The 27,318-nt window shown below is 38.2% G+C and overlaps 1 protein-coding gene across 1 annotated transcript; it reads right to left on the bottom strand.

Moving 5' to 3' along the window:
* Window positions 1-217: 217 nt before the first annotated feature.
* SUGT1 (SGT1 homolog, MIS12 kinetochore complex assembly cochaperone) lies at window positions 218-26,252 on the bottom strand. The gene is made up of 13 exons (XM_062487758.1): window positions 26,138-26,252; window positions 26,016-26,061; window positions 22,492-22,582; window positions 21,738-21,807; window positions 21,362-21,432; window positions 17,249-17,302; window positions 15,524-15,540; window positions 14,499-14,533; window positions 13,990-14,086; window positions 12,854-12,961; window positions 3,142-3,232; window positions 1,695-1,876; window positions 218-1,087 (listed from the first exon to the last, which is right to left on the bottom strand). The coding sequence occupies exons 1-13, from the start codon at window positions 26,179-26,181 to the stop codon at window positions 986-988; spliced, it is 1,008 nt and encodes a 335-aa protein (XP_062343742.1). The 5' UTR covers window positions 26,182-26,252; the 3' UTR covers window positions 218-985.
* Between the last annotated feature and the right edge of the window lie 1,066 nt (window positions 26,253-27,318).

Genomic DNA, 27,318 nt, shown 5'->3' with positions numbered 1-27,318 from the left:
TTTGAGCTTCTCTAGGTCCCTGCAAACTTGTATTCAGGAAGTACAAGCACAGACAGTACATAGATTCTCAATTCTTTTTCTCTATTGTTACTTGCAATTTGATCATGACAATGAAGTTACACTGATGGAAACAACTAAGGACATACAAGTTGTTCTTTAAACAGTTTCTAGTATTCAGAAATTACAAAATTTAAAGCAACTGCTTGCTGGCTTTGATTCCAGGTAAATTTATTTTGAATTTAGAAGGTAGACAGAGGACCTACTTTTCTGTAAAATTTTCCAGCCACAACAAATTTGCCATTCTCCATGACTGTGACTACACTTCAACTTATCACATGGGTGGAAGGACTCCAAAGTGGGTATTTTATGTCTGCATGAAGAAAAGTAATCTCATCCTCTTCACTGAATGCACATTCTGCTCCTATACATGCCAGCTTTTCTTTTGAAGCAGTACATTCATATCCTTACCTCATCCTTACCGATATGCTTTAAGTGATTCCCCTATAAAAAAAACAATACTAAAAATGAAATAAAGTAGCATCCTTGTAGAAAAAGTTGTATTTACAGTTTTATTTAGCAGAGTTAAGGAGCAAACAATTTTAACATGTTTTGAAAAGTGTTTTTACCCAAAATTGCTAAGATCTAATAAGTTATGGAACAGAAATACCAGGTGTAAGGCAATAATCCTGACCAGCCATTAGAGATCACCCTATCCCAAAGAGCAGAGCTGATAAAGGTGGTAGAAAATTTGGACTGATGGACTCAATTCCCAGAAATTAAGACAGAGCTGATAAAAATAGGGTTCCACTCTTGAGTATGTCCGTAAGATCTGCAAATGAAGGAATTTCTAAAGCACGCAAAATGTACAGACAATTCCTGTTTTCAAGGGAACATTCAGTGCTTTGAATCCAAGAATGCTATGTCCATACATAAGTATCAGTACATGACTATGGCAACACATAGATGGTAAAGAACAGAAATAGGATTAGAATTTTTTCCATTCCACGTCATCAGGAGGATTTACTTCTACCTTCCTTTTACCAACATCAGACCAGTTGGTGCTCAGAACTGTGCCACCAGACTCCATCTGCAATATGAGAGAGAGTTTGTTTAGTTTGCTGAGAATGCTAGTAGTATAAAAGCCACATTTCCTACAGCAAACTTCAAAGAGTAGTGATTACACAGAAATTGTGTACCAATGAAATAAAATTTGACAGAGCCATCATTCCATAATCTCCAGACCAACAGTACTTTTATCACTACTGGACACAGTGAGATGCTGCTTCATTAATAAGAAGCTTTTAAAGGGTCAGTCACGTCCTTGTCTGTGATGACTACAAATTAAACTAGATTCAAGCAATCAAGAGGAATTTGATCCTTTCACCTCTGGCAAGTCTTCAAGCTGTACATGAGCCAAACCTCTACTTCCTTTGATAACAATTTGATTGAAATAAAGAGACCAGTGACAAAGCACAACCTTGGACTTAGAGAGTCACATTCATTAGTGTACAGCCCTGTAGCTTTCAGTGACAGTAATTGTACCAGTATGTCCAACAGAACCAAGGCCAAAATGTATTCATTTATAGGCCCAAAATATTGGTAATGGAGGCTTTTCCCAACATATGCAAAATTTAGTAAATCATATCAGTGTGCAAAAGTCACACATTTCTTCAGAGAAAAGAATGAAGACTTACGAATGATTTGTTCATGGCACGTTTTACTTCATCTGTACCGTCTGAATAGATTTGCTGGAAGAGTTTATTTAAAGCAGCATCTCCTTCTAACTTCTCATTTTTCTCCTCTTCTTTGATTTCAACCACCAGTTTGTCCCAGTTCCTTGTATAGTGAGACGATGATGGGTATAAGTGCTGGGTATCTGAAAACAGAAGTGTTAGTTAATTAAGCATTTTCTCACAACTCTGAGAGTGGCAGAGAACACAGACACATGTACCTGATGAATCAGAGATGATAATGGTACATGAAAATGCAAATGGACTCCTCTAAACTAATATAAGCATTTCAGTAACAAAAATAAAGTATAATAAGAACTGCAAGAGTTTATTTTTAAGTAAACAGTTACATAATCCAACACACGCAAAAAAAAGCTGGCCAAGAGCAACACAGATAATTTAAATCAAAATGAGCAAAGAGATATTGGCTGATAGAAAAAAAAAAAGCACAGCCTAGAGCCATAGAATAAGTTGAACTAAATTAAAAACAAAGCATATCTGAAATCAATAAATCAGGAAATTCAAATTCTATCAAAGACAGAGTGTTTATCTGTACTGAAAAACTCCAGTGAATTAGTTTCCAAGAGAAATTCAATACTTAAGAAAACAATAATTATTTAAGCAACAGGTCACATAACTGCTGTCCTGGGTCTGGCCAGAACAGAGTTAATTTTGCAGGAGAGGGGCCTGAAGCTCTGCTGCCATGGCCAGGAAGATACTCTACACCAGGGCAGATCATTGCTGGGGTGAGAGTAAGGGACTCTGGCATCCCAGAAGAAGGGCAGGGCTTCCAGTCAAGAAAAAGGTGTGGGGAGGGGGAAGCCATCCATCATCAGGGGGTCCGCTGGAGCATTTTGCATGTAAATCACACTCTCTTTTGTAGCCTTCTGTTATTAATGTTGTTGCTGTTACTGTTTGTTTTCAAATTTAATTGCTGTTTCCAGTAAACTGTTTTTACCTCAGCCCTTCACCTATAGTGCCTCCAATTCTCAACTCCATCCCACTGCAGTGAGAAAGAGGAGAGGAGAGTGAGATCATGACAGTGCCCTTTGGGAGAGCCCCAGTGGGGCACTGATCTGGGAGGTACCATTCCTAAACCACAACACATACACTTAATAACACACAGAACTGCAAAACAGGGATCCAAACAGATAAGCAGAATTAGTGACAAGCAAATACCCTTAACAATTCATCAGATTAACATAAGTTATGACTAAATTTAATATCTATGTCTCACTAATGGCTTGCAGACTGTCAACTCTTGGCAGTGAAAACAAGACTATTAGGCTTTTTAACTGCAAATATGAAGCTGTGATTTTATAAACAATATTTAATACAAAATTATTATTAATAACTGTAACTCACTCAATACAAATAAACCATTTAATACTTAGTAGTTCAGAGAACAAACCTGGTGTAAATTGTTTTAACTTAGGAGACTCTCCTTGGCCCTCCAGCTTCTCCCATCTTACAGCCTCTGGCTTCTTCATTTTTATCTCAACCTATAAAACACAAGACAAATTAATCCAGATGCAAACACTTCTGCCAAGCTGCTCTGAAGTAGTTGGATCCTGTAGCTGTAACAAAATACATACATTTGGATTTAGAAACACAGCCTCTAATACGAAGCCTGTATCACAGCCAGATTTACCCACCTTACAAGATGAAGTTACTCAAGTCCAAATCACACATCAAACAAGCTCCAATGTGCCTGAGCAGCTTTTGTATCAGACTTCTACCCTTTTGTTTAGGACCACCTTTCTTTTGCTTACTATTTACTTGATTATTTTTGTAAATTATGGCATCCCAAACGTAATGATCAGTCCCAATGTCTCTGCACTGCCAGGCTCCAAGGTATTGCCTTTCAACCATCCCTTTCTTGGCAGTCAGCTCTAGTAAGTAGCAGTTTTGAAAGACTACAAAATCCAACTTTATCTTAGTTTACATTTCATTTACCAAAAAATTCCATGTTTGATGTGCAGTACACAAACCAGAGAAACACCCTGGGATTATGCAGATCTTCCCACTGGAGAAATTCAGAAGCTGTATTCATTTGGTTCAATGAGCAAACACTGCTATGGAGAAAATTGTCGAGTATTCATTGACAAAACTGGCAATTAAAAATGGATGTGTTTGCAATTATCACAGGAGAAACAAAATTAAGTGAAGTATGTCATGCCCTATTCACAACTTCACATAATCCCTTTAGACAACCATACTGAAATGTTTTTTTTCTCATAATTAATCTTCTCCTTTGGTTACAGGGTTACAAAGTTGCAAAACAATGTCCACAAAACACCGACTGTCTAATGTCACTCTAATTCTCTTAAGGAGATGTCACAAAGTTCATAGGATGCTATTAATTAACTGAAATCAGTGCTTCCTAAACTTTCGTACTTCCTTATTTCTGAACAGCACAGCAGAAGCAAGTTCTTGGTTCTACCTAAAGCCACTACAACCTGGGGATCCCTGCAGACCCAAGAACAAAGGCACCTCTGTAAAAGCTAACCTTCGATTCAAACAGCAAGCTCATTGCACAACATTATGCTGATATGAAACTTGAAATTTATTTAATCCATTGTTCAAATCAATCACTGGTAAACAAGAGGTTATCTCACCAAAACAAAAAAAAAAGCTCATTGAAGTTTCAATGCTTCCATGTTTGCAATCAGGATGAATTTTGAGAAACAGAATATTCAGTTATGAATATTTCTTCTTATTATTTATCCCTCGGGAAGCTATACATTCCCAAGATAAGTTTAAATACTTATTTTCCACCACTAACATGTACTGAGAACAACAGAAAGTTTAAGATAAGAGGCATGAAATGCTCTTCAAGGCAGGGGAGAGCTTCAGAAAATTTGTAAGTCCAACACCCACGTGTATTTGATTTCCCACTCCTGCATCTGTTGGATTTTTCAATATTTTCAGCCACTTTACAAATCACAAATCAGGCATCAGATTACCCATTTTTAAAATAACAACACAGAACCAAAAATAACCAAACAAAATCAAAATGCCATTAGTCTGGATGACCAACCTACCATCCCTAAAAAAGGCCTGTATTCCAGAGTTTAATATCACGATCTGTACGGATGCTGAGATTTCTGTTAAACAACACAGAAGAATTACTCCTCAGTAAAACAAAAGAAGCCAGTAAAGCTACCTCCACTGGACTCTTCTAAAAACATTTTGAAAACTGCAACCTTAAAGTTAATTTCTTAGCACCTACACTCAAATCTAATGGTCTGCAATTAGCTTAAGGAAGCAAAAAATATTTTAATATCTACATATAATTCAGTCAAGCAGTTCCACAAGTGGCAGAACTAGCAGGTTTTTTTTTCCCCAGTGGATCTGGATCTCCTGTGCCAAACATTTAAGTTAATTAGCTACTTACAAAGGAACTAATTAGTTACAAGTGAAACATGAGTATTAATTTAAAACCAACTCTCCTCTGTTTCTTATGTAAACTCTTCTCCACCTGAGGAGACTATTATTGATTGAGCTGTGCATTTCAGTTGAGGCCCTAATGTTAAGATTTTATACTCTACCTATTAGTGTATCCCCCAACATGTTCTAGGGGAGGGAAAAAAATAGCAGATGCTTGATACTGAAACTGCTCTGCCCTATACCTCTTCAATTTCTCTGTTTAGCTTTTCTTTTGCTGAATTCTCTTGCCCTTACACTTCAGGCTTTCCACCAATATCTTCCAGTGTCTTAAATACAGATTATTACATCCACACCAAAAATGACCTCTAATGCAATATAATTCTTGATGTGAGCTACTAAACATGGACTTTTTTCTTCTCAGAATACAATCCTCCTCAACAAGTCCTTATTAAGACTATTGGCTAGTAGTCCTATGGCTATTCATCACAGTACTCTGCCCATGCATAAAAAGAAAATAAGGAAGAACTTTAGTTTTGCTACTCCAGTAATCCCCCTTCTTTTCCAATCTGCTAGCTCCTGCATTTTCCTCTCTGAAATTGTCCCTAAACTGGTGCTGCACAATAAACATCCCTAGGGAGAAGCCAATGACACACACTAATTCCCAGTGTAAGGTGCAGATTTCCTAACTATAAACCATTTCAACCCTGCCAAACTGAACGTGCACACTGCTGAAGAACTGAGACAATGTATTTTTGACATGATTAAACTTCTACTCTGTCTACTACATCCACTTCAATTGAACTTACTCATTAGCCGAAGTGGCAGGCAGGAGCAAAGCTAGGGAAATCATTAACTTCATACCATTATACAACCACATTTTCCAAAAATATAAAGCTGTAGAGTTCTGCTTGTGAAGGCGCATGTTTCTTTAACTTGAGAGCTCTGTTTGATCTAAGAAGGAACAACTTTGTGAGTCCCAATTACGTGCACAAATGGCAATAAATGCATTTTAATGAACGTTTTAGTACAGATACTGATAGCTATCACACAGAAAAGTAACACATCAGCACAGACATTTGTGTCATATCTAGCAAAAAAGTACTGTGAGCTTTTTCCTCTCCTTTGAAAAAAATTCACTTGGGCAAGAGAAATACATCAACACTTTGCCAACTACTTTGATTCAACATTTATATTTCATAAAACGTATGCCTGTGTGCCTCGTGCCAACTTTAGTATACAAGATAGGAAAATTCAACTGCAAATTAAATGCTCTGCATACCACTTAAGGACAAGCCTAATTCCTCAGCTTCTCCTTGTAGCTCAAGCCATGAAGCCACCTGACCATCTTGGCAGCCCTCTGCTAGGACTTGCTTCACTACATCCATGCCTTTCTTGCACTAGTAAGTCTATGATGGGACATGGTACTCCAGATCTATAAAAAAAATCCCAATGCAGACATACTATGCTTTCTCTTTAGAATCCCTTGTTTGGGGTTCAAAGAGAGCAAAGCAAAATGGAAAAGACACATGGAATTTTGGAAGTAATTAATGTGCTACTTGTTTGAAATACCATCTTCAGAGATACCCTCTGAGAATAGAGTCAGATGAGGGATTTATTGTCTAAAACAAACACCAGCCACAGTGACAGGACACAGGTAAAGTTTCTACTCAAAATTTTCTAGTCATAAAAATACGCATTTTTTAAAGCCTACCAGAGATTTGGACACACTTGTTTGTGGCTTAATCCACATGCCAGCTATCAGAAAAGACACCACTGTTATTCTCAAAAGCAATTCTGAACCATTTCATTGATAGCATAAACACCACCACCTTATTTTACGATGACTGGCACAAAAGAGCATTTGATCCAGTTTTAAGAAATAATTCCTCCCCTTTGGTAAAGATCAACACAACGCTAATTAGCCAGCATTTATTTTCTAGGTAGATATTAATTGTTAGAAAGTCAAAACCACTGATGAACTAGATTTCACTTGAACGTACATTCTGGGACAGGCAGTGAAGCCTGAGTGACATTAACATGGGAAGAATTTTTATCTTTCATTCTAAAAGGAGATTCTGGTGTACACCGACAAACTGAAAGGAATTTTTATTTTTCTAATTTCTGCTGTGTTTATATTTTACAGTCCATGGTAAGGGGAAAGTTCATTTACCACTGGCAAATTTCTGTCAAGCTCTGATCAGATGGATGACAGAAACAAGAACTGGCAAAGCTTAAGCAACAGTCCAGCCATTAATTTTAAGACACACCAAAAATACCCTTTTTAATTCTCCTGTTCTTCTGTATCAAACACATGAAAATAAGAATTCAGTATTCTAACCAACTACTTTGATATTTACTGAAGTACTGACTGCCTTCTCCGAGTCGTAAATTTTAAGTGTATTAGAGTTGTCCTTTTGTGATCATCTCATTAATTTCGTAGGATAAAACAGAACAATCTTCTAAAAATATAAGACCTATTCAAATGTACCTCTAAGAGCATATGTGCCTACAGTTTTGGTATCCCAATTATTCAACAACCATTTATATATTGCTTGTAATCTAAATTCTAAGATTTTTGGTCCTTAGCTTGAAACAAAATATATTATGATGAAAATAATTCTACAGTATTATCACATACAAATGATAATTAAGAAATTTATTCTATAGAAAGCATTTTGCAACAGAAAGGTTCTTTGAAAAAGGTTCAAGTTTCCTCTGATATTACATAGCCAACACAAATTTTTTGCATTTTAGAGAAGCTAGCAACACAGATCATTTTGGTATTCTAAAGCTATTTGTCACTTTATTCTCCATGTAAACCATCATTATTCTAATAGTTCTCAAGACAGATAAACCCCCTTATGCATAGTTTTCTTTTATGCATTTATATAAAGCATGGGCGCTGACTTACAGGCTTGTATAAAATAATAGTTCTCTGAGTATTATCAAGTTTAAATCTGTCTCACATCCATCTTCATTCATATAGAAGGAAAAGAATAAAATCAAACTTACTGTTAAGTAAGCAAATCATACCAATCATTTTCTATATAGTCTATCCAAGAAACTGCTCCAACTAGCCCTGCCTAAAAGATGCAAGAAATTTCAGAAAATTATCCCTTCATCTTAAATATTAGTCTAAAATTTCTAGAAAATGCTCAAGAATATACAAGGGAGATAGCAATCTGCATGAAACCTTCACAGGGAAATCAAGTACGTAAGAGCAGCCTAGTCCGCATTCTAGTGCCTACAAGCAATTTAGTGGAAGTGCCCTAAAGAGGAAAGTATCTTTTAAGGATGGGACTGCAATAGTTAAGACCCAATTTGAGGTAAAATAAATCTGTTTCTCTGTTTATCTTGTTATATTTATATTTGTTACATTGTTTATATTTGTGTACATTCGCCTCTGAATAGAGACTCTGATGACAGTCCAAGAGCGTGTGAAACAGTTTCACTCTTTGCCTCTCCCCTTACATTCACAACAGGCAGCAGTTCCAGTTAGCTTCACAGGGTATTTCAGCGTTTGCAAAGTAAAATATTGGTTCAAAGAAAAAAACAACATTCCACTGATGCGCACAACCATATTCCTGGCATGAAGCTGCTGAGAGTGTGCTTCTACCTCAGACATCTCTATTAAGCAAATGTCAACTGTAAAAGAGGCTGAAGCTTACTAACATCGTCCCAGTTTGCAGCACAACTTTGATCTCCAACTAAAGGACAGTTCTAGGGTAAAGAAACCACTTTTTCAAATGGCTCTACACTGCTGCAAGTCATTGCTTGCAAAAAGCCCAAGGCACTACAAACCAAAAACTCACAGTAATTGTCCTCAGCCTATCTGTAGATAGGGGGAAAACCAGAAAGCCCTACCTTGTTTCCTTCAAGGTCATAACCACAGGTGCTAAAAGCACATAGTCATCTTGACTCTCCTAAGCATGAGGGGAAGAAAACCCCAAGCACCACATAGAACTCATCAGAAGAGCTAAAGAAACTGCTCATGTTACACATGTTCCAAGGAGAACACTGCAGAATGCTCCCCTGGAATCCCTAATACACTGAGAAGAAGAGGGAAAAGAAAATGAGGCTGATTCTGCACGTTTAATAACAGTAGAAATCCTTATATTATTTGTGCATTTCTACTTTCCTGACAAGTTTTCTGAAGAGATACAGATTGATTAGTTTTTTCTTAAACATATTTAGTCACTCATTTAAATTTTTTATGCCTTTTTCCTTCTATGAAGGGAGCATGATGACAGTATGTACACTGAGCCACAGGGTAACTGCACCCCGGCAACCTGCAAAGAGCAAACGCAGTCCAGACTTTACATTTTGGCTCCCTCTTCTGGAAGGAAGTAAAAAAAACCAAGCAGCACTACTAAAGGCGCCTTCCTCCTGTGAAATGCTTAATGCAACACAGTTTTCAGCTTCCATTTGTAAGATGCAAGTCTCAAATTTCTACACTGTTTTTAGGAGTAGTTGTTACTTTTTGCTTGATCAGATTGCTACAGCCAGACACCTCTGACAGATGAGGACTACAATCAATAACATCAATTGGTCTAGTTATGATCTATCAACTCTGCTGTTAATGTATAAAATGCTATGCAGATACAGCAGTACCTGCAAGAGAAGGGCTCAGTTCAGTGGAATTCAGTATTTTCAAACACAAACATTAACCTAAGGTCTTAGGCCATCAGAATTAAATGCTAAACAACAAGAGGCAACTCTAAGTAACTTGCCACTAAATGTGAGCAGGAACTATGATCAACTCAAAGCTGAATTTGCCAGCAGAGTTATCTATTGAACAGCAAGTATATTTTCTAGTTAGGTTAAAAAGGTTAAAAAAAAGCTTCAAGTATGGCAATAATAGATACAGTCACTATTAAAGGCAGACTGTATCACCTGTAAAACTGTTGACAATTGGAGAATATAAAACACTAGAGAATGCATGAAGAGAAATTTAAGACTTTATCTCAAAACTGGACTTCATCCACACATTATGCTGCTCTTGAGTTGGCATTGAATATTTCACATCTTCTAGTTCACAGCTTGAAGTCAAAGTCTGCAGATGACAAACACTAACTTACTTCTGCTCTAACAGAAACTATTGAAACAGATCAAAACATCTATCTATGCTACCTCTGTAACACTTGCAAGTCCTGGTTTCTTCCAAACAGACTTTTTATCTCAGATCTTGACAAAGCATGGATTGATAGAAAGGTGTAATTTTAATTTCCTTTCTGGGGAAGAAACAATCCTTATGTTCGCAATTGCATTTTTCACCACTGTCAACACTTGCTGAAAGAAACAATTCAGAGTGTGTGGTCTTTGCAGTCACTTTAGAACTTGTAATTCTGCAAATACAGTTAAGGCTGTTTTCTCCTCCTGAATTTGCGTCTTTACCTTCATGCCTTTCCATTTGTCAAGTGATGCTGAATTTCAAGCAGTATTGAGAAAACCCTCTACAGCTCCTCTTAGTTCCAAAATACGCAGGATTGTTCTACTGTCTGCCAGTTCTGCTGTTTCATTTCTACTCATTAAATTTTTTAGTTGTACAAAGCTGAACTGAACCCAAACTAACCACCACACAGCATGCTCTTGCATTTCACTGTTTCTTCATATATTTGCTTATGTAAGTGAAAAAGAAGAGCCAAGTCTTTGTAGCTCAGTAATGACTACATGACACTAGTGACAATGTGGCTCACACATTCAAAGCAGCAGCACAAAATAAAGCAGTATGAACAAATCAAGTTATTCTCACCTGAAATTACTAATCTGCAGGAATAGGTCTGTTTCTATCCCATGAAAACTCAACTCCTTTAGGAGTGCATAGCAGCAAGTTGATGTAATTGGGAAGATAACGAGATTATGTCTTTCTTTCCAAGTCCTTACAAAAGGACTTCATGTAAATAGTACAAAATAATATGTGAATGGTTTGAGAAGTTTTGATCAGTAAGATAGTATTTTGAGTAAATTTATCTGCCTGTTTTCCATGCTGCTCATAAAAGCCAAGTATATACACAAAGCTAAGAGAAGAAAAATTGAATTTCTGGTAATCAAACACTAATGCTGCATCATTCCCTTAAAGTGCTTAATATTTTTATAAGGAAAATATTCTAAACCTGTAAAGAAGTCTTTGCATACTTAACACAGCCTTGCTTTGAATTTTTTTTTATTTATTTCCAGACTCCATCTGGTGGTCAGAACAAGAATCAGCTGGGGCTTGGTTTAAAGCATGTTTCTTCACTATGCCCTCACAAACAGCTTTTTACTACTCTCTCTGCAAAAGTAAGGACATGCTGAAGCCCTGACTTCTGCAGTTAAAACACCCCGTGTCACCTTTTACCTATTTTGTCTCAAAAATAGTCTCTCACAAATATTTAGGAACAATAACATTTGAAAATAAATGCAAAATATTTACAGTTCAGACAACGCCTGAATGTAACTCAAGCTTTCATCCCAGTTTTGGAACCTCAAAGTAAACCAGGCTGTAGACTACCAGAGATTATTTCAGATATAAGCCCAGGCTAGAGATGGCAGTGTGGAAAAGACAAAGTCATGTGAATTTCACAGTGCTCAGTTCATGTAGATGCTTCCTAAGAAAGTAATGGTAACCTTCCAGACAAAAATTAGAAGCATAACACAAGCTGGGTAAGAACATAAAGAAAACAGGACCTCACAGCTACTCTTCCTGACAAGGTCCATCCTCATTCCACTCAAATTTATACAAATACTAATGGACTACCACATTTTCTACATACTTAGAGCCATGTAAGCTCTTACACTGTGGGGGAGATAAGTGCTCAATCACACAACCCGCCCAGGTTTCTTTGTACAAGGAGTGGAAAAACAAGACCAAGTTTATGTGGTAATCCTCTCCTGCCATCCTTTAGTCCCTCTTCCATGAAATGATGCAAGAATTATTTAAATGTACCTTTCTGATAATAAAACAGGTAAAATGGAATATGACTACACAGGAGAATTCCTCTAAGTTCTGCACAATCACTGCTGAAATGCAAGACAAGAAGCAACATCATATTCCATAATTGGGGATTCAGGCTTGGCTCTTGGACAAAGCCTATGTCTGTCTATCCATTATGCCAACAAGAAATGCTATGCCAGACCACTGTTCCTTATTTTTCTATACCTGTAATATAGAAGAAGCAAAATGCTGAGACAGAAGTATTCTGTCATATCATGCCATTTTCAAGTGTCTCCAGGCATGTACTGTTTCCAGGAACAGCATGGAATAGCATGGAATACGCTCTCTTGATAAGCCACAAACGGTTAACCGCATGGTTAAGCTTCACCAGTGACAAACCATGTAAGGGTATAAAGAACAATTTCACTGAAATCTTCCAAGTCTGACTTTTATTTCTTGGGCACATGAAGATGATAATGCTTCACCAAGCAAGAGTGGCTCCTGAAAGTTTTGTAAAAGGGTGTTCATGCTTTCCTAATACCTGAATTTCAACAGTGAAGATCAGTCTTCTTTCTCTAGCAACAAATGAAAGAATCTTCAACATAACTCTGTCATTTGCACTCCAACAAGCACCATCATATTACTATTTCTGGTATTTGCACAAGTTTAGAAAGCCTCCCACCAGCTGAAAGACATCCTGAAGAAATAAAAAGCATTTCTATATGAAAAGCAAGATATTATATGACTGTTGTAGAGAGACAAGACAATAGAACAGAAACATTTTCAGGATTGCAACAGTCTTACACTTTAAGAAGCTTACCTTTGTTGAAAGCACTTTAAACGTGCTTTGCTCTGGCACTATAGAATGAAGAAGATCAAGCTTTAAGTTGAAGTCTTCACCTGATGGAAGTCTCACTGACGCATTCATCTGTTAAAAGTCGAAAACACATCTCTGGTCATCTCTGATAGCAGCTCCATTTTCAAGTAAAGGACAGTTATTTCACACAGAGATTAAGTGATTAAATTACTATCATTTCAGACCACACCATTACTCTACAGAATTACTGGACAAGATATTTCTAAGATACACTAGAAAATGAACAAAATATTTCAGTTCTTGCTACACGTACTCAAAAACCCTACTATCTGGTCAGCTTGATCTGAAGTCTTTAGGGAAGAAATTATACAACAAATGGAGTCTCAACACATTAATAATGGAACATGAAGACAATCTGTAGCTTCTCTTCTAATACAAGCAAACTACAGAGCAAGTGCTCAGACTATTTCAACAACCTAAAGCAGATGATAATAACCAAGTACTTCTGGTATTTCATGAAGTTAAGAATATTGGTATTTCATTGTATATCAAGTTAGTTGAAAATAAGAACTTAACTCTTTAATACTGTCAGCTACATTAAACATGAAATTCAATGGTACAACATATGGTACTTCATTAAAGAGATTACTGTACTTCCTTAAAAAATATATTTTGCTGCCAGTTTTAGTGGTTCCAAAAGGAAGAAAAATCCACCCACCAATATTCAGTCTGTTTTGCTAACCATCCTAGGGTAAAATATTACCCATTTATACCTATTTTGAGAATATTTTGTTTCTGCCTAATCCTGCTCCATGATGCATGTATAGTCTAACATTTAAATCAGGATCCCTTCTTCCCCCACCCCTCCACACAGGCACCTGAAAACCCAGATGTTTCCTTGCAGCATGCACACCTCATACTGCTTGTGTTTAAGTCCTACGGATACTGCTGTGGCCACCAATCCCAAGTCACCTGACTGGACATACATTCCTGTGCAGCACAATGCTACAGAAGAGAAGCTCAGGCAGAACAGCTCCCACCCCATTCTTTTCATGCTGCTGCAGAATATAATGTTCACTGGCTGGAGTATTGCATCTCAGGGTATTTAGGGATGAGTATCAATAACCAATACAAATCACCTTTCTCTCCAAAAACTGCACACTGACATCATCCTTCTGTGCATTTTTGATCATTATGGTCACAATTACTTGAGATTCTGTTTGGTACCAGTCGTATCTTTCAAAAAGAAACAAAGAAGGAACAATTTTTATTTTTTTTTTAATATCACACACCATATAAAATTAGATCAATTTCTAAAACCATTCACTTTTTAGTTCAGAATCTTCAATATATCTCAAAAGCATTACCTGTACCAGGCACAATGGAATAGGCTTTGAATTAAGCTCAGCATGAGAATGAGAAAACTGAAGCCAGAATGCTGATGCTACTCCCCTCTCTCTGGGTTAGGTTTAACTGCCTGAAAGTACCATTTAGTCTGAATGGAAGTGATGGCACTGAGAAACACTTCACTTGGACTGCCACATTTCTAAAGTTTCCCCAAAAAACCTCCATCATCCTGTTTCTCCAATCCCCAAACCAGAGAGTAAATATGTCAATTACTTTAAATTTCACAAAAAAGTCAACTTACTTGATCTTTGGTGGCAGAGGCTGCTGCTGTGTATTCTAGTCGAAGCACATTCAATTGGAAAGAAAGTTACATCAGTGTAAGTCAAAATATACTATGAAGTACTTTTCAAGGCACGAATAATTTTCAGCAATTGCTCCCCTTTTCTTGATTCCAACTGCTCCCCTTCCTTGACTTATGTGTGAACATTAACTTACAGGTGAAACTCCTCAGTTTAGTCATTTATGGCAGATTACAAATTAAAAAGTTTCAATTCACATTAAATATGTCACTCTGTAACTTAATTGCTATTTATAAAATATGTTCAAGTTCCACTTAAACTCATTTCTTCCTGGATAACATGTATACCAGGAAAACATTCACTGACTATGCTGCTAATCTATAAATCATGAAGGAAACCTCAAATAAGTCTGCGAACTCAAGGTTTAATTTTTAAAAGTAAAATCCTTTTAAATCTAAGCTGTCTTTACATACTACCCACCATGATTCCTGTACATTTTTCTCCTCTACCCTCTTCTTAAAATGTAAAAAATTTAGGTAACTACTAACGAGGGAACAGAATATCCAATGCAAAGCCCCCATTTTTTTTTTTTGTACCAAGGGGAAAAAAAAAACCAAAACAGAAGAGGTCAATTTCAACATTTCCTATGAAGACTTTCAATTAAAAAAAAAAAAAAGAAACCGAAAGTTGAGCAGGTTATAACAGAAAAAACGGCAACACAATTAACCACAACTGGTTAATTTGTAAATTAGGCTGCAGACTGAAAGCCAGGAAGTTAAAATTTACCTCAATGAATGCACAGTTAATTGCCAGATTTGCTAACCATTCCTGAAAGTTTTCAGGATTCAAATTTTGCAGCCTTGGTCTCAAAAGCACTCATGTTTAGAAGAAAAGTTAAATGCTTCAGAATTGCATGAAATATGAAAGATTATTTTTAAAGTTTGGAAGTGAAGCCACTGATGCAGAAAACATACTCCCGCATAACAAAAAAGTCAAAATAGTAAACATATTAAGGAAAATATCTTACCAAATCAGTCTGTGATGCTGAAAAAAAGAATAACATTTTCAGAAAAAAGACGTATTGAACTTACAAGGCACAATCTTACCCTAGCTTGTTTCAGGTACTCCAGACATCCTGCACTCACTCCAGTCTCAACAGCAGAGGAAGTAAAAACACATCAGTTCTATCTGTATTAGTGTGCTTTCATGACACTCTACTTTTTAATCAGACTTCAATCAGCACCTTGTGCAAAACAGCTACTCTAATATAAAGCATGTTCTGATTAACTGAATCAACAATTTTTCTATTACATTCCCTTGCTTATCTGAAACTGATACAGACCTTTTTTAATTAAAACAACATCACAGGAAACAAAAGTTAAAAAAAAAAATATCACTTTCTGGGAGTCCGCACTACATTTATCATCCATCCATCCCCAGGAATAGCATAAAGCTGTCATCACATTTTTATTTCATGCTAGGGAAACTCCACTGGGGAATGAGATGGAAATTTGGCAGAGAAATTCACTCAGATGACCATAAATAAACTGTAGTACTTATATCTAAACTATAGCTCATTATCCCCTCTTCTAGGTATTTTTTCCTAAGATATTTCATATTAAGTATGTTTGAAAAGAAACAAAGTTTCCCTTTGCTTCTTTGTAATGCACACTGAAAAAAAAAGAGAAAAAATATATTAAGCTGCAATGAAGATATCAGAGTTATTGCTTTGTTGGCCAGTTTGTTTGCTTTGTTTTGCGGGTGTATCAGGGAATTAAGAAAATGTTTCAATAAAGACAAGACAGTGAATATTCAGGATAAAACAGGAGAACCAGGCTGGACCAGACAAAACACTGCAAAATATAAATACAACATTAAAGAAAAAGGTATATTATAACCTCTTTCAGAAGAAATCGTTGCCCAAAGTAACTCATCGCAAAAAAAAGACAATGCATGCCAATCACTTACCTAATTCTTCCAAATAAAATTAAACATAGCAAAAAATGTCTCACAAAGCAGAAATCTGCTCATCCCTGCACAACACAAAAGGGTTTTCCTCTGTTTGGTTTTTAGTCAATTCATTGACATAAGCTTGTTCTACTGTCCCATTCTCCAGTGTGCAGCAGAGAGAGGAGGGCAAGTCACAAAAGGTGGAGGAAAAAACTACATGAGTTACTCTGTTTTCTTTCATCAAAATCCCCTGACAGCTTAAGCTCTGTGGATGAGTGAATTGTTAGGGCTGTCTGTCTGTAGAAAGGTATGAAAGGAAACTATGCTCATACCCAGTGACTACCATGGGTAAGTCACCAGAACAGCCTTTAGCACCTACGGAATCAAGGAGTAAAAATCTCCAAATTTCTACCTCTTTCCAACTTTGTTGTCTGCAAGACTTGAAAACTTATTTTGATGTAGGCTTTAGACAGCAAGCTGATACATACTTCTACAGTTAAAATTAGCTCTCTGTTGTGAATGAAAGTAAGTTAAAATTATGATTGTTTGATCTCCAAATAGACGCTTTCCTGGCACAACTAATTATTACACTAAAAACCCAATACAAGTGCTCCTATGAATCTGAATGAAACATACAAGTGCTAAGGGTGTCTACTCCAAGAAAAACACGACTTCTAAAAAAGAAAAAAACAAATAATTTTGTTCTAAATAAGAGGAAAGCAGTGAATCTTTGAAAAACATACACAGCTTCCAAGCACAAGGCATATCAAATCCTTTACTAAGTAAACATGTTTTTTCTTACCATTTAGTGTTTCTTCACATCTTTTAATCCAAATAGTAAAGGTATCATCTACATCTAGAAGAGACCAAACACAGTAATATTAAAACTCTTCAAACATTTCATGTATCACATGAAGAAAAAGGCCTCTCAGTTGCCAGCTGGAACAAATCCATCCCGAACTTGGATCAATTTACTAAAAAAGGTGTTATTTCCTATTACCTTCTTGTAAGCTCTGACATTTCACTTAGGCTTTAAGCATTTTTATACAACTCTACTAAGCGTTATACTTAAATTCTAATTAATTTGTAGGAGACTAGATTTTGTCTAACAGACAAAAATACTACTGGTTTCCAGTCTGTTCAACCCCTGTGTAGACGTTTAGAAAACAAGAAGTACAGTTTTACACATTTTTCCATTTTTCTTTAAATTATTTTTTCAAACAGTCACACCCTTCCTCTCCAGAGAAATGTCAGGAGAGATGGTCTGTTGGGTGAACAGCCCAAAGTTGTGCAACTTCTGACAAACATCAAATATTCTCTCCTGGAAGCAAGCATCCCAGATAGAAATTAATTCACTGGAAAATAGCTAAAAAGATGATAGAGTAACAACAGAGCAATCATCTTATTTCAACAATATTCCCAAAAAAATCTTTCACAGTAAAGAATGTAAGAAAGTGGCAGCAACTACTAAGAATAGCTGAACTTTTTCTTGTTTTACAAGTGAATTCACACTGTTAACTATGAGGCAAAGGACATGAACAAGCTTGACAAAAGAGTTCCCAGCAGACATGCACCCAACACCAAGTCTGACTCCACCGCAGCTAAACAATGTACCCCAACCCTCCAAATATAAAACTTACATAAATTTTGAAGTGAACCTTAGGCCATAAAATTGCTACCCCACTCCTCAAGCCATTTCATCTCCACTTTTCTTCTGCCATCTGACCAGACATCTTAAGAGTTATCTAAATTTTTTACTGGAAGAATGGGCAAATCCTGAAGCAGGCTGCCCAAAGAGACTGTGGAATCTATAGTCTTAGAGATACTAGGAAAACAATAGTAAAAAGTCCCAAGCAAACATATGCAAGTTCAAAATTAGTATTACTTTTGGCCAGAACACAGAATTATATGAACTCCAGAGCTCCCCTGAAACCTAAAGTAATTAATATTTTCAAAACTTGGCACCGTAACCTAAAGATTTCCAAGTTTTGTGGTCTAAGCAAAGTCTCCACTGTTCCACTCTCCCTCATCAGCAGGTAAGGAATTTCTTTTTAACTATGGCCTATGACTAGACAGCTATGCAAAACAAACCTAAAAAGAAAACTCCAGAGTTAACTTCCCTATTTTCCTTGATCACACTCTTTCCCTGCATCGTGGCGCATTTTCTAATTTGAAGCAAATTATTTTTTTCCATCTAAAACTGTATTATCCTTCCAAATAACTTGTTTCTATTACTAACTGTAGCTCAGAAAACCTTCCTGGGTTTTCACTTACTAAAAATCGACTAACTCATAGAATACAAGAAAAGTAAGAAGTTTCTTTAAAAAGCTGCCACATTGCAGCTTTACTACATTCATTCAGTGGTTGCAGCAAAAAACCCAAGACAATTGTGTCCTAAATTCACACAGCACACTGAACAGTATCAGATTACACTCATTCTTCAACTAAGGCAATAGGAACTGCAAAAAAATGCATGCATAGCAGGGTTGGATGAAAGCAGTATTGCTTTCTAAAGTTACTTCATAAAATGAAGAAACATTGTGCATCCCAGAGCTCATCGCATCAAGTCCTACTTCCATATCCTTGTAGGTGGGTAATGGGAAGGTTGCTGTGGTACCCTGGGCCTGTCAGGCCTACCAGTGAGTGATGAGCACAAGTAGGAAGCTCATCCTTGTCAGCATTCCAGATTGAGATTTAAAACAGCCCTTACATTAGTAAAGAACAGAAATGTGTATCCATGTACTTCTGCACACTTGTGTGGCAAAGAAACCAGCTTAACCAGCAAAGAATTCCCTACCACAGCAATTCTTCCCCAGGCAGGAACAGATGAAGTCTCTCCATCACCTGCTTAGAGTGCATTGCAAATTTTCCCTCTGTGCTGTGTTCATTTTGAATTAGCTGCATTTAACTGGAAGTTAATTGCATTGCCAAAATGCCTATGCTCACAATTGTTTTCACCTGGGATCCATGAAACATTCTACAAAGGTAAATTGTTACTGATACAAACTTGACAGCAAATTAGGTAATATTTGAAAGAGAATCAACTAAGTCTGTAATTTTAAAAAGGCCTTCAGGAGACTCCTCATCTCACAGCAGGCCACAGAATTTTGTGATGAGATAGAAGAAGCGCAGCAGAAAGTATCTCCAGATAAGAGAGTAATCAGGAAGTGCCAGGAAGCTTCAGAAATTCTTCAGCTGAGTAAACAGCCAAACAATGGGAAATTAAATTCAAACAGGTAGAAATAAAGCAGCTCATCACAGGAAAATGTGTTGTATTTCAGGGATTCTGAATTAGCCAAGAGAATCCTGGTATTCACTGACTTATCTAAAAAGATATCTGTAGCTTTGTGTTGTATTCTAGAACATAAATACAACGTGAGGTTATCCATGTACATGAAAAACCTCAAATTGATGCTGGTTGCCTGGGGTGGGGCAGGAATATGAAAAATAAAGATTAGTCATTCAATTAAATTCAGCAGTGATGAGCTTGGAGATATACAAAAAGTTACCTACCAAGTAAGGAAAGCATTGTAGGTCAGTGGAAGGAATCTCTTCCTCTCACAGGAAGTTACTAAACAGAGAACTTGACAAGATTGTAAAGACAAACCTGTCTCTCTACTGTAAAATTCATGGAGACCACCTGGTTATCCAAACTACCAATACAGAGCTTAATGAAATTTCTTACTTTTGACTCCTGTTCCAGAGCAGCCTAAACTGACAGCTGTGAGTTGCTGCAATTTCATCACATTCCCCCTTCTACCAGTGACCCAACCCTGCTTTGTCATTTCACTTTGGATGGCTTCAGCACTCAGACCCTTTGTTGGGCCATCTTCAATACATTCATCCAGGAGGAAAGACTTTAAAAATAGTAGCTTTCTGCAGACTTAATGCACTGAAAAGAGAGGCTCAACAAGCACAGGAGCATGATCACTTGGCATCAAGCACAAACTAGCTTACACTTCCATGAAACTCCACTTTTAAATCAAAGGATTAGAAAATTTATTTGGGAGATGCAAAGTAATTAAATTTTTGCTTAGCCTACATGTCCCAGCCACTACTACTGCAGATAAAACAGTGCACTGAAAAGATCTGAGACCATGACAATTCTTATCAGAGTAGTGCACTTTGCCCTGCATCACCTTTCAAGGTGCCTTTTTTTACCATATTTTCTTGCTGTTTGGAAGAGAGGAGGTTTTATTTATAATGGGGGATAGGAGAGAAGAGAAAGGTGTCACAACCATCTTTCAATTGCTTTGTTTTGTTCTTCCCCATGTATTTTACCAAATCTTTCTGTTCTAAACTACCCCTTTCCTGCTTATTGAATAAAGTCAAGTTTTAAAAAAGTTCAAAGTCTTCCCAAACTAAAAAGTGCCCATGTCCAGCTAGAAAGCCAACACTGTTAGAAGAAAAAAAAGAGATATTATAAATATGCTTCTGTAATTAAATGGTATGTAATGTAAGGTAAAATTCCACTTTGTCAGTCTGAATACCCACCAAGATGCACATTCTTTCTAAAGACTAATCTAACAAACTGCTTAGGAGGAAATTCCAGCTATATGTAAAGAGCCTGCTCTATTCAAAAAACTTTCTATGACACTTAACATTACAACACTGTCGCTATTTATCTTCAAGACTTGCAGGAAGCAGGAAAACACTGCCCATTTTATAATGAAAAAAATAAATCAGCTACTAATTGCTAAGAACTTTGATACACATTTTTAAACACTTTAACACTTTCATGCAGTGACTGCATAAAGGTTCCCAAAAGTCAGACAGCTGATGTTAGGGACCCAATACAATAGCCTTTTAAAAAAAAATAAAAATCTTTATTCTTCATTTTAATCTAACACATTATCCATTATTCCATTATTTTAACATAAGGAGTACTGTACACACAAGAAACTTTAATACTTACTGTCCAGCCTCTGTCCCTCTCTGAATGACTCTAAAGCAGATGCATAGTTTTTGATATGATATTCACCTAACCTGCCACAAATAAAGAAAACCACAAGAAAACAGTGATTACTTTTCAGTGTAGTCCACATTCTAGAGATAACATGCTGTATTGGTTAACATAACATGTAAGCAAAAGCTGTGGCTTTGAAATTATGAGGGCATTAAGACAATCACCCCAAACTAAATGGCTTTATTACAAATGGGTTGCAAGCAGCATGGCTTTGAATTTATTCATTCTCAGTGTTGTAAAAAGGTTGCACAGAACCATAATCCAAACTCAAGTATTGACCTACAGATTATCACAATACTCCCAAAGTACCATAAATTATACATACCCTTTTCTAAGGAGTGCTACAGCATTGTTTGGGTTGAGCTCTAGAGACTTTTTTGCATCTGCAACTGCATCTGTTGAAAGTTAGTTTAAAGTTGAGAAACAGAATAATGTTTTAAAAAGCAGAGATTTGTCAAGTCTTTAAGTAGCTAAATTTTTCTAGTAGGTACTATGTTATCTCTCTTAGCTTGCACACAAACCCCACTGTTTGAATTAAGTCTAGCCATAACCACCACACAGGAATCTCTCATGGAGCTGCAGAGCTCTTATGTAAGATGTAGCATGATTATTATTTAGTGAAATCCTCTGCTAAGATCTCAAGTGTAATTCTGTTTGTTTTTTACTGGGAAGAAAAAATAAACCGGATCTTATTCTGTCATTCTTTCTCCCAAGCATTATTCACTTATCACATTCCTACCGTGACAAGATTCAGTCACTACCAAGAACACAACAATAGAAGACACAACGCAAAAATCTCAAAATCTGAGTAAGAAGTCTGCTTATAAACAGCTGCCAAGATAATACTAGAATAGAATCAAATAAAAAGTTGGGACTCTAGAAAACCCATTGCATTGAAAGTTTTGCTGTAACAAAACAATCTGATAAAATGACAAGATTATGTCCTAACACCAAAAACAGCATATTAAGTTACAGATAACACTTTCTTGCACTACTGTTTTTGGCTTCAGATTGATGACATCTCCTGTAAAACATGTTATGATACACTTGTAAAAGGATTCTTAGACTGAAGATGTTACCAGCATATTTCTGTAGAAGAATATGAGCATAAGCTCGTTGACAATAATATTCGGCATCATCTGGATTCTTTTCCAAAGCTGTTGTCAGATCCTGTAAACACACATAAAAAAATGAAATGGTACTTAAGAAATTGTCATAAAAACAGAGATTCAAACTCTGTCAACTAAGAGACATTTCAGAAGATAAAATCCTAACTGGCATTTTTGTTTACCTGTTGCTTAGTTCTCAAGCACAAAGCTAAACATCAGAGCCTGAAGTACAAGGAACCTGCCAATTATATCAAATTCAAGCTGACTGTTTCTTACTGTGAAGGAAGTGGGATTTCAAATAATTAAACATGAAGTCTAACACAGATGATCCTCTCTATTCTAAAAACCTTTGTACAATTCTCAGCACACTTGTACACAGATTTACTGTATTTGAGAGAGCAGTGCAGCACTAGAAATTTGAAGTCAATGCACAGAATGTCAGAACAGTTGTGTGGAGGTAAGATGCTATGAAATACCATGTAACACATATTATAGTGCATAAGAGATTGTTTCAATTTATGCTGAGCACAAAAGCATAATGTAAGATGTATGGAGCACAGGGCTCAGAGGAGGTATTATTGCACAAAGAAATAATCATAAAGGAGTCCTTTCTTAAGGGAACAACTGGATATATGGATTGAAATAATAATACATTGCTCCCTCTGAGAAAAGTTCATGACTTCGCATAAAGAATAAAATCACTGTGACTTGAAGCACACACCTGGAAATACCATCTCCAAGTTCTCTCCTTATTGGTGAGAGAAGTTCCTCCCTTTGCTAGAAGCCAGTCAGTCTTCCAGAAGTGACTACAGTACATTGCTACAGTACAGTAACTCTGTTTGCTAAGCTGACTTCTACTCAGACTTCCACCTGGAATCCAGCAAGCATGAATGCAGCTAAGATAAAAGCTTTAAACCTGCAGAAATATTTGCACAGCACAGTTGCCAAAACTCTGTCCCACCAAGACAGAGAAAAAAGAAGGGAAGGAGGACTTGCCTTAGCTCTAATTCAGACCAGTGTCTTTTTCTAACAGATGTCACATAAAGTGTTTATGCCACCTACGACTTAGGGGGCCAGAACAGCTTCTTCTAGCAGTTGCACAAGTTCTTACTATGTAAGACACATACACACCTCTATAAAGGTACAGCACATAAATCTAAATCCTTGGGGGTCTCCAAAGAAAGGGGCTGGCAGTAGACAGCAGTAACTTGATCTAATTGTACCGACCCCTTCCTGAAATTTAAAGTCATTTAAGAGCAGCTGTCATTACGGAAATACTCATGGCTACAGGTATTCCACATGACAGGGATGTGAGGCAATGCACCCATTAAAACTGGTTCATATTATGCTGAGAGGTGAAGTACTTCTGACATTCAAAACCAAGCAGGGTCTGACTCTGACACTGAACATCACAGGCACATCCAGCTGCAGAGGCACTGCATTGACAGAACACTTCTCTCCCCAAACATTACTTCCTGTGATTTTTTGTTGATGACAGATGCACCAATAAGAGTCAGCAACATAGAAAAGATCCTCCTACAAAACTAACCCTCACCTCAGGAAAGGAAAACAAAGCAAAGCCAACCAAAGCCAAGCATTTTCAACAGTGTGAAATTTGTTTCTTTGTGTGCTTTTTACTACGAAGTCACCACACCTCATTCAGGCACACACATGGAGCAAGTAACTCCTGTAAGCTATGTGAAAAGCCAAATAATGCTGGGGTAGTGCTGGGAGCTCCAGATTGCGAATATCAGCAACAGTTACTTAGAACAAACTTAGACTTTGTCCTCACACTCAAGTATGTGCTTTCTGCATATTTTGACTCTAAAGGCCCTTACCGTGTGACCAAAGAGCAGATCTGTTTCTAACAGACTGTAAATTTGATAAAGAGTTTGCATGAATTAAAGGTGCCCTCTGTCTCCATATAGTAGCCTACATTTTCAACTTAAAATGAGAAGTCATTCATGAGCTCACAGGTTTATCATTCAGACAGTATTAAAAGATGGGGGATGATCTTTCAACTGCATCAGATCCAGGTGCAGAAAGCCAAAGCAGAATCTCCAGGAATTCAAGCAATGAAAAATCCCAAGGACACAGTGCAGAAATGCCAGGCCAACTGGACAGAAGCCTAGCCAGGTATGAAAACATTACACAGCACCATTTCTACAGAATTGTCCCCTAGATTAGAAATTTTAAGCACATGAACATAGAGACCACACATAAGACCATGCAAGCAAGGTGTAGATCCTGGACACCTAAGTCAGGAAAAAGCAGCTCAGAGCTGTGAGATTTACCAGTTCAGAGACCACCAAGCACAGTCTGCCTACTCAATCCATGAATCTGAAAACAAGGCCTAACAACTGAGACCAGTATTACTGTGTCAGGTATTAAATAATGCCTATAGAATGTGTTACATAATGTTCTGAAGCACTGAATGCACAAAGAACTGAAACATAAGCTAAAAAAGGAAATCAAACTATGTTAATCCAGGAAAAAATACAAAAGCACATTCTGAGAGTATTCCTTAATACTTCTGAAGACCTTTGGGTGTCAGGAATTTTTGGTTTGTTTGCTGGTGGTTTGTTTTTTTTTTTAAACAAAATGTGAAACTTACTTTTTTTTATTAGATCTTGAATTAGTTTTATTATGCCATATAGATTTGACTATTCCCAACAGGTTTTTAATGTCATTTATCTTTTGAAAAACTTCTACAAGTCACAGCCTAAACCCCAAAGAACTGAAAAATTTAGCTTCACCAATTTCTTGGTGGAAAGATAACTTAGTATCATTTAATGGTTGTACCACCCACTCTCTTCAAGCAGTACTAACCATTTACATCCTCTCCCCTTCCAAGTAGTTAAATAGAAATACTTATCCGCCCTCCAGTTCTGTCTTCTCATCAACCGTCTGTTTTAAGTAAAAATAACCTTGGAAAACACATTAAAATATACTAACTGATAGTCATAGAACAGGCCAGGTTGGAAGGGACCTCAAAGGATCACCTCATCTAGCCTTTCCCGGGAAAGCTTGCCTAGATGAGAGTATCTAGCAACCTGCCCATTCGTACCTGGACAGCCTCCAGTGATGGGGACTCAACCATGTCCGTGGGCAGGGTACTTCAGTGAGTGACCCTTCTCATTACATAAAAATTATTTTCTGTGGAGATTAAAGGAAGATCTCCCACAAAATATAGGGAGAGGGAAAAAAATAGACCAGGGCAGAATAAAAACTAAGCTGGAATACCTCTCTTCAATAAGCCTGGGGGTTTTATACCCACTAATCTTGACCGATTTAATTATGTGAACTATCATCTACCGACACGGAAGAGAAAGTTGGTTTGTTTTGCTTCCCCCCACCCCTTCTTTGCCACACAGGCAGCACGAGTACTGTGCCAGGTCTGCGCCGAGCTCCCCTGCAGCCCGACCTCACCTGAACCAGGCTCCCGGGGGATCCCCGCCCGCCCCCGGCCCGGCCCGGCCCGGCCCTGCCCTCACCTGCGCCGCCGCCCCCGGGTCCCGGTCGACGTCCGCGTCCGAGAACCTGCCGAGGAAACACAACGCCGTCAGCGGGCGGGCGGCGGTGCCACGGGGAAGGTAGGGCCGGGGAGGGCGCTCACCGCGGCGATGCCGCTCCCGATGCCGCTCCCGCCCCCTCCTCCATGCCGGCCCTCGCCCCCGGGAAACTTCTGGAGCCGCCGAGGCGCCCGCGCCGCACGCACCCCGCCAGGCCGCGCCGCGCGAGGGCTGCCGGGAGCGGCGGGGGAGCGGCCGCGCAGGCCCCGCCCGCCCCTTCCTGCCCCGCTGGGCCCGGCCCCTTCCTCCCTGCCGCGGCAGGGCTCGGCCCCTGGGGCTTTCAGCGGGTAGGGATTTGCTGAAATTCTGCAGGTCTTCGGTCGGTTGTGAACAGGCGGCTGTAGCTGGACCAGAGAGGATTAAGCAGTTGCGCAGTTGCGTTGTTAGCATCGTACGCGTGGCTGAACTTTCGTTTTAAAGGAAAAGGGAAGACAGTCAGCAGAGGAATTGGCTGTCTGGAAGGGATCCGCCAGGAGTGAAGTCAGCAGGGCTGGGCGGTAACTGGGGGAAAGGTCCTTGCGGCAGTGGGACCCACTGCCACCTCCTCGAAGCGGAGCCCAGGCTCCTTCCCAGAGGGAGGGAAGAACTGCGCCCGCAGGCGTGAGAAGCGAGGGATCGCAGCATCGGTTTGGTTGGAAATTGACTCGGAGATCATCGAGTCCAGCCCCTGGCAGAACACCTCCATGTGAGCCAGGCCAAGTCCAGTATTTCCGTAAACACTTCCAGGCACGGTGACTCTACCACCTCCCCGGGCAGTCCATTCCAATATCTACTTGCCTTAGTTCTTCCTAATGTCTAACCTAAATCCCCCCGGTGCAGTTTATGATACCATTTGCAATAGGAGTTAGAGCTAATTAATGAAAAAGTTATATAATTTGTAACCAATGAAGGCTGATGCCTTTGTTTGTTAAAATTTATAACCAGTGTGAAGTTTTAGTTATCAGAGAACCAGCCTTCTGTGGGTTACCACCTAGCTCCCTGCTTTGTGCAAATAAGAATAAAAACCAGAAATACCTCTCAGTGTGTGAGCTGGTGCTGTGCACCAGGTACCCAGCCCATGTTCAGGACAACAGAGTGGTGGACAGGGCTTCCCAAAGGCAGCCTGAGGCCTCCAGAGGAGGAGGATGGCATTTCCTTCTGTGAAATGCCTCAGAAATAAAGAAGTGCCTTTTCCTCCTCTGCGGCTTCACATACGTGTGGAAAAGAACTGTGGTCTCAATTTTTA

Source organism: Cinclus cinclus, chromosome 2 (genome assembly GCF_963662255.1).
Source record: "Cinclus cinclus chromosome 2, bCinCin1.1, whole genome shotgun sequence".
NCBI lineage: Eukaryota > Metazoa > Chordata > Aves > Passeriformes > Cinclidae > Cinclus > Cinclus cinclus.
This window is presented reverse-complemented; position numbering and strand designations above follow the sequence as displayed.

Coding starts and splice junctions, on each gene's coding strand:
- SUGT1 (XM_062487758.1), bottom strand. CDS start 26,181: ATGGAGGAGGGGGCGGGAGCGGCATCGGGAGCGGCATCGCCGCG. Junction 21,433..21,737: donor GTAGCACTCCTTAGAAAAGG/GTATGTATAATT, acceptor TATTTGTGGCAG/GTTAGGTGAATATCATATCA. Junction 1,088..1,694: donor GTGCCATGAACAAATCATTC/GTAAGTCTTCAT, acceptor CTCATATTGCAG/ATGGAGTCTGGTGGCACAGT.